At 44.7% G+C, this 8,378-nt stretch overlaps 1 protein-coding gene across 1 annotated transcript in view; it reads right to left on the reverse strand.

Annotated features, from left to right (window-relative positions):
* The window catches only part of GAB3 (GRB2 associated binding protein 3), a 23,336-nt gene extending 16,796 nt beyond the window's left edge, over nt 1-6,540 (reverse strand). The window contains exons 1-4 of the mRNA XM_023520655.1: nt 6,535-6,540; nt 5,996-6,299; nt 3,178-3,400; nt 2,143-2,609 (exon numbers count right to left, since the gene is read on the reverse strand). Coding sequence (XP_023376423.1) covers nt 2,143-2,609; nt 3,178-3,400; nt 5,996-6,299; nt 6,535-6,540 — 1,000 coding nt within the window. The remainder of the gene's footprint in view (nt 1-2,142; nt 2,610-3,177; nt 3,401-5,995; nt 6,300-6,534) is intronic.
* Nucleotides 6,541-8,378: the final 1,838 nt, after the last annotated feature.

Consider the following 8,378-nt stretch of genomic DNA (forward strand, 5'->3'; position numbering starts at 1 on the left):
TGCTCTGGACTCATACTGTCTAATTTACAATCCCAACTCCACCACTTATTAGCTGTGTGACACTTAACAAGTTCCTTCTACTCTCTGTCTCAATTTCCTAATCTGTAGAGTAAGACCAATCATAGAATCTATTTCATAGGACTGCTGCAAAGGTTAGATGTGTTAGTGTATGTAAAGTGTTTAGTACAGTGCCTGGAACACAGAAAGGACTTAATAAACCATAGAAAGTATTACGAAGTGTGGTTGATAAAGAATGTGGGACTTGTGTATGTCGACACAGGTCCCTAACTCCCTTTCCATCACCAGGTCCCTAGTAATGTCACCACATAAAACCAATACGGAGAAAACCCTTCGTCAACATCAGAAAGTTTACGGACTTTATGATAGAGTAAAGATGGGATCAGACTAACAGCAGGCACCTAGAATGGATTCACACCCATATTCCTACGAAACAGACACCTGGAAAATGAGTCTGCGCCAGAATCTCACTCTGCTGGGTTCCTGCTAACTCACCAATCGCTTGCTTAGAATTTCTTTTACTAGTTCCTCCTCTCGTCCACGATTTGCACACTTTGCAGGGCTCTAGGCTCAGTCTTTGGTTCTTTGCTATTCTCCATATCCATTCTTTTGGTGATCTCAAGTAGTCACGTGAATTTACTGTCTATACGCTGACAACCTTCAAGTTCATAGGTCCAGCCCAGGCTAGGCTTCTCACTGACCTTCGGATTCATATTTCTAACCAGTTACTTGACATTTCCATTAGGGTATCTAGCAGGCATCTCAAACTCGGCACATCCAAAAACAACTTCCGGACCTCCTCCGCCCCATCGTCCAACTCATTCCACTCGTTCCTTGTTCCCCATCCGTTTCTCAGGCCAAAATCATGAAGTCGACATCGACTCCCACTCTTTCTCTACCACACATCCGATAGGTGAGGGTCTATCTCCAAGACAGATCAAGCATCCCACCGTCTTTAACAAATTGAAAAGCGTCTATCCCAGTCTCGGTTACCCTTACGGTTTGTCTGGATTATTCTACTCATTTTCTACCCGGTTTTCCTGCTTTTACACTTGCTTTGCTTTCCTTAAGTCTATTCTCAACATCGTGAGGAGGTCCCATCTTCACAAATCACTCTATCGATCTGACGCACACCTCCTCAGCGGTGAACCTCGACCCCGCTCTGCAGCCACGCGTGAACGTTGGTTCCAGGTGGCGCTCAGCGGGGAAGGCAGAAAAGGTCTGACGTGTTCCCTCTGCTTTATCAGACCCATTCTAGCACTGAGACTCACTTTCATATTCTATTACTCCCCTGGTTTCATTCATGTCACTCCCCAAAACCTGCTCACACACTTTCAGGGTTCCCTTTTCCTCCACTGCTCACGTGCTGGCACGTTGGACCCTCCGTGGAATCAGCGCATAATTCATTTCATCGAGGTTGTCGGAAGGAAGCAATCTGTGTAATGGTCACACTGCTAGGGACATTGGGGGAGGTCTTTGACAGCGACTCAGTTCCTCGCTCAGAATCAGAAAGTTATACAGTTCGAAGTTAATTTGCATTCCTTTAACTTCTATAATTCCTTTAAAATGTGGCCTTATACGTAGCAGTGTAGGAGTGTTTGCGTTTGGATGAAGACGGAGGGAGAGGGAGAGAGAGAAAGAGAGAGGCAACCCCCTGAGAATAAAGGGTTTCACAGAAAAAGACAGGAGAAGGAGGGTATATCTACGGAGCATGACGTTGACGGTGACGGCTTGTTGAAAGCCACGTGACCGGTCCATAGGCTAGTTAGAACTTGGAAAAAAACACGTCGGGCGGGATGATGAAGGAGACTGATGGGACTGTTGACGACAGGACAGAAGAGCTGTGGTCCTCAGTCTCCGGGCTGACCATGCACGCGACAGACAGAGAACAAAACGGAGCAGAGTCGACGCGAGAGGTACCGCCTTCTGTATAGCCCGTGGGGCCCCGAGGGACCTTAAACAAACAGCAGGAGCTTATTCTCAGGTGGGGAGCCCGTCCGTCACAGGGGCAGGGACATGGCTAAGGGACCAGGGCTCTGACTTTTTTCAGCATCTCCAGGGACCCAAGGAGTCAAGAGGGGCCAGGCTTCTCGCTGTGCCTGAATGTTAGCATCCGACACTGACCTTTCAAGGTTCTCATGTTATCTAAACCAGGGAGAGAGGTTCTTCTCGGTGTCGTAGTGCTTTCTGGCCTCCTGCAGCTGCTGTGCCCACACCACAGCTGCTCCTCTTGGCGCCGTTCGAACAGGTAGCTCGGCTTAGGTGGGCGGGGAGGTGGCATGTTGTTCATTAAGTCTAGTTCTTTTGTCCCGTAGGGCAAGGAACCTCGGTTTTTATCTACGTCAATGGTGGAATTTAAGGAAGTTTCTACCAACGGTGAAGTAAAGAGGTTCTTATACGGCCCACTGAAATCTCTACTCCGGGTGAGGGTGGCCTGAGACTTGGCGGAAAGTTTCTGCTGACACTCCTTCCCGTGGTAGCCCAAGCACCTGGGGGGCGGCGGCTTCAGGTAGTCAACGAAAACGTCATCGTATGAAGTCTGTCCCGATAAACGGTCTGAGTTTGACCAGCTATCACATCTGGTGGGTAGACTGAGGGAAGAAAAGCACGTACACGTGAGTGAAATGCAGCAGGTCCCCGGCAGCTGCCGTCGGTACCACAGCGACGCTACTGATACGCCCTTGGCAGAAGTTTGACGATGAAAGCCATCCACCCACCACAAAACCCACGCTGGCCTCACTCCCGTTCCTCGAATATCACCCTTTATTTTATTCATATAGACACATTCCCTCTATAACCCTCGGTCGCGTCAACTCGTTAATGCTGGGGGAAAAGAAATGGTTTGTTGATTTTTTTTCATCCTGTAAGTGTCAGCTACGCATGAAAAAGCAAGGTTAGGACCGAAAGCCACAATACTGAAATATGACTCATTTTGTTTAGTAAGCTGCATGCTCTATCCTTCACAGCCGCTGATAGTGATCTGTCCCCGCCCTGTCAGCGGCAGGAAGAGAGAGAGGTGATTGCAGACCCACCCACTAGAAGATGCAACAGCTACATGGACTGATTTGCTCAGGCACACTGAGCACATCTCAGTGACAGACACTGAAGGGGGAGCCAGTGTGGGCTGTGCAGACAGAGCAGAGTGTGCTGGGAGCGTACCTGGCATGGTGTGGCCTTCCAGTCTCACAGTTGGACAGAATCAGATAATCAGGAAGGGAGTTTAGAAACTCTGACTCACTTCTGGTTTTCTCAGTGGCTACGGTATTAGTTCTTGGGTCATCTCTTGGCAAAGAGGAGCTGACAGTAGGGGCGGTGTGAAGGGAGCTGGCAGAGGATGGCTGGAGGGAGGAGGAGGGCGTGCGATAGTGGCTCTCCGCGGAATCTGCTGGAGAAATCATGTCCCAGGTTAGCGTTTAAGAATGGCTATAACACTCACTCACAATTTCTCAAACAGCGTCTAAAGAAGCCAAATAGAAGATGCAAATCACAGCCGGTGTTTGTACCGATGGAGGAGACCGTTTCCCCAAGCTATAAACAATGTCTGGGAAAGAAGGCCAATGTTCCAAGAGCGAAGTGTTGAATCAATTAAGAGCAAAAAAAAAAAAAAAAAAAAAAAAAAAAAAAAAAAAAAAAAAAAAAAAAAAAAAAAAAAAAAAAATTCTTGGCAAAAAAACCTGCAGTTAGATAGTCTACACACAGCTTCTTTATGGCTCTCAGCCGCAGCCGTGCATCACTGCTTATTCACTCAACAAATATACATATACGTACATATTTATGCATAGCAAATACATATGTATACACTTACATATGCATTTATGCATATATGTATGTACATAGAGAGAGAGCTGTGTCTATTTATGTCTCTACAGAATCCCTACTTTGAACCTACTATGCGCCTGGAACTGTTCTAACTCTGCCTATGTGGCCGAGACAAAGACTTACTGGAATTTATAGTCCGCCAGAGGACAAGCACCTCATAAATAAAGAAGACTGTTAATGATTGACTGTTAATGACCTATAAGGAAAAGGAAGAGAAAAATGAGGCGTTGTGATGGCTGGTAAAGCCCACACATCCCTCTCAAGGAGCATAACATTCAGAAACTCCCTATGAAAAGCCTGCTTTTATTTCCTCTCTGAACCAAATTGGCAGGAGTTCAAGTCAAGGCTCTACTATCTAGCTGCTGTGACCTTGAGCAAGTTACCTTCCTGCTCTGAATTTCCTTCTCTGTGAAGCGAAGATGCTAACAGTATATACGCCACAGAATCGGCCTACGATAAGACGAGCTAACAGGCAAAGGCATTTAACAGAGCTCCTGGCCAGAGTGCGCAGTGTTGACTACCTATGGCTGCTGAAGACAGAACCAAACTCTATATGCGAAAAGCCACGAGAAAACCCTTTGGGCGTGATTCTCGGATGAAGAGGACTCTGACCTGAAACCTCCTAAAAACTGAGGGGAGATACAGGGATGGAAAGAAGTCATGGGGGTTGTTGGCTTCTTCTCACTTCATGCCAGAGCTTTCTGTTTTCTCCCTGGTGTCTTACTCCTGTTCTATTTCAAATATTGGTTACCATGTTATGTATCTATGTCTTAGGATAACTCCCGCATGAGCAAAGAAACAGAGGAAACACATAACATGACGCATGAATATATCTCTACTTTGGGCTGAAGGTAGGCAAAGAGTGAGTGAGTGGCAAGGTTGGAGGACTTGGCCAGGGAGCCTCTGCTGTCTGCATGCATAGTGGCAGACTCCAGCCAAGTACATTCTCTGTAACTTTGCTAGTAAGCTTCATCTATTCTGGTAAGGATAAAGAACTCACCATCACTTCATTTCCTTATATTTGAGTGCTGTCAAAGCACAACAATGTGACTGAATAGCTTCATTTAATAATCTTCCCTGGTTCCTGAAAAGAAAAGGACTTTGTCTTCAGGAAACACGCTCAGGAGCCTGTCCTAGAGAGATGCAACTCTGACTCTCCAGCACCACCTAGTGTTTAATGTAGATATTTCAGCAGCTGATGATAAAGCATACAGTAACAGTGGAAATGAAGAAGCAGCTGTTAACCATGGAATGCAGGAGCAAGGTTTTGTCTACTAGACTCAGAAGCTAAAAGGAATCGGATCAAAAGTCCCATGGTTTGAGAATCACGGCATGGTGCTCAACAATAAACTCCATTAAGGAGAATGAATTGTAATCTTGGGTGTATTATACGTGGTATATTCCATAAAAAGGGTGGTGGGTGGGTGGGTGTGTGTGTGTGTGTGTGTGTGTGTATGACAGAGAAAGAGAGAGAGAACAACAGAAAGAGGGAGTGAGAAACAGCCTCATGGGTCATTTGTTCCCACTGTCCAGAAATGGCCCTGAGCAAACTGGGAGTTAATTTCGCTTGCAGACACCTTGAGCCAACCGGAGATGCGAGGAATTCTTCCTTGCCTATGATTAAGTAGCCAAGTTCTGTCTTTCTGCCGTGTAGTCCTAAGCAGCACAATAGGTAATACAGAAGCTAGAGTTCCATGCATTTTTGAAAGGTGGGGTTATTTAATATTTCTAGAAAAGCAGCAGAAGCAGATGCAGCAGATGCAGCAGCAGCAGCAGCAGCAGCAGCGGCAGCAGCAGCAGCAGCAGCAAAAATCAGAGCCCTACCGGACGTCCTCACCCACGTTTTAGTGTCACCGAGTGCGTTCTCTGTGGCTGATGAGAGCAAAGGCACGGATCAGCTTCGAAGCCATTGAAGTTGCCTGCAATGCTCAGTGTGTGGTACATTTGGCCCTGAAGCCTGAAACCAGGTGAAAGGGAGAGAGATCTCTGGTACCATACTTGGTGGGAGGGAGCAAGTCTGATATGTCAGCCCACCAAAGTGCCCTCAAAGGCGGTGGGCTTGGCACCTTATAACGCTTTTCCCACCGTAGCCCTCCAGTGCATGTGCAGTGTCCCAGGCCACCCCTTTAGCACACAGGAACCCCGACTCTGTTCTCACCTGTACCATCCTCCACGTTGACAAGGTTGCAGACCTCACTGATGCTGTGTATCCACACCAGCATTTCCACCTCGGTCTTGGCCACCAGATAGTATGTCCGAGAAGCAGTCTTAACAGTAAACACGAAATGATTCACAAATTCCTTCCGAACGAAGCCAGGGCCCGCGTGCTTCCATACTGCACACTCATTGAGATCTATCACACGGATGGGCTTGCTCGAGTGTTTGTTCCGGTAGTATTCCAGGACATCAGGGTTGCCACTCATGCGGCCCCGTCGGAGGACAAACCAGCGCTTGCGCCAGGCCTGCGGGGAAGCAATTCCACAAGGAGTTACTGATCCAATTATTCATGCTTCTCAGACTCTGACAATAACCTCTTTAGCGACAATGGCAGCAAAAAGAATTAAGTCAGCCATTCTAACAACGACACGCAAAGTCCACCCAGCTTTGGATTGAAGGACTACGGCACCATCTTCGAGTCTGCTTTTTTCGACGATTATAAGATGGGTCGTTATTGGGGAGTATAGTGATATGACTCACATCCATACTTCAAAGGGCCAGAACTATACGATCATCACAATCGATGTAATAAAAACTTATTTACACTCAGGCTTTAAAAACAAAAACGAACAAACAAAAAACCTTACTAATAATGAAGAACAAGAAGGAAACTTTCTTGACTGCTATCTATCTCAATCCAAAAGCCAATGATCATACATGAAGATCAGATGCAAATCAGTGCCCACCGATGTCAGCAACATCTAATATTATTAACTTCTGGAGAATCGCTCAACAAGAAAAGAAAAATCATATGTTGGAGACGAGAGAGGATTACCATTTTCTGAAATTGATCTCTCTTTCTAGAAACCCTCAAAGATGATTAAAATACAAGTAGAACTCTAAGAGAATTAAGTAACACGTGGCTAATTACATTTCTGCGAGAAAACCATTTCCTAAGTGTTTTACCATAACCTATTTAATCTCCAGAAATATCCTATAGGAGAGGTAACTAATTTTCTTTACCTTTTTTCAATTACAGTTGAAATTCAATCTTATTTTATATTAGCTTCAGGTGTATAGCATGGTGGTGAGACATTTATGTAATTTATTAAGTCATCTCTCCTGATAAGTCCAGTACTCACCTGGCACCGTACATAGTTATCACATTATTATTGACTATATTCCCTATGCTGTACTTTACATCTCCATGACTATAACTGGCAATTTGCACCCCTTAATCCCTTTCACCTTTTTCACCCAGCCCCCCAAACACCCCTCCCATCTGGTGACCTTCAATTTGCTCTCTGTAGCTATGAGTTTGTTTCTGTTTCATTTGCTTATTTTGTTTTTTAGATAACACACATAATATGTTTCTCTTTCTCTGACTTATTTTACTCAGCATAATATCCTCTAGGTCCACCCATTTTGTCACAAATGCCAAGATTTTATTCTTTTTTTTTATGGCCAAGTAATATCTAATTGTACATACGTATCGATTCTTCTTTATTCAATCATCTATTGATGGGCACTTAAGTTGCTTCCATATCTTGACTATTGTAAAGAGCACTGTATCGGACATAGGGGTGCATTTATCTTTTAAAATTAGTGTTTTGGATTTCTTCAAATAAGTACCCAGAAGTGGGATTGCTGGATCATAGGGGAGTTCTACTTTTAATTTTTTAAGGAACCTCCAGACTGTTTTCCACAGCGGCTGCTGCCCCAGTTTGCAGTCCCACCGGCAGTGTATGAGGGTTCCCTTTTCTCCACATCCTCGCCAGCACTCGTTCTTCGATTTATTGATGCAAGCCATCCTGACGGGTGTCAGGTGACATCTCATTGTGGTTTTAATTTGCATTTCTCTGACGATTAGTGACTTCGAACATCTTTTCATATGTCTACTGGCCATCTGTATGTCTTCTTTGGAGAAATGTCTATTCAGGTCCTCTGTCCATTTTTAATTGGATTTTTTTTTTTTGGTATTTATGAGTTTGTTATAAATTTTGGATATTAACTTCTCATCGGATGTATCACTGGCAAATATCTTCTCCCATTGTCTTTTTGTTTTGTTGATGGTTTCCTTTGCTGTGCAAACACTTTTAGTTTGATGCGGTCCCATTTGTTCATTTTTCTTTTGTTTCCCTTGTCCGAGGAGATACATTGGGAAAAAAATGACTGAGAGCAATCTCAAAGAGTTTACTGCCTATGTTTTCTTCTAGGAGTTTTATAGTTTCAGGTCCTACATTTAAGCCTTTAAGTCATTTTGAGTTTATTCTTGTATGTGGTATAAGAAGGTGGTCTAATTTCTTTTGTATGTGTCTATCCAGATGCCCCCAACACTATTTGACTTGACTGTCTTTACCACATTGCATATTTTTGCCTCCTTT

Source organism: Pteropus vampyrus, unplaced genomic scaffold (genome assembly GCF_000151845.1).
Source record: "Pteropus vampyrus isolate Shadow unplaced genomic scaffold, Pvam_2.0 Scaffold275, whole genome shotgun sequence".
In the NCBI taxonomy this organism is placed as follows: Eukaryota; Metazoa; Chordata; class Mammalia; order Chiroptera; family Pteropodidae; genus Pteropus; species Pteropus vampyrus.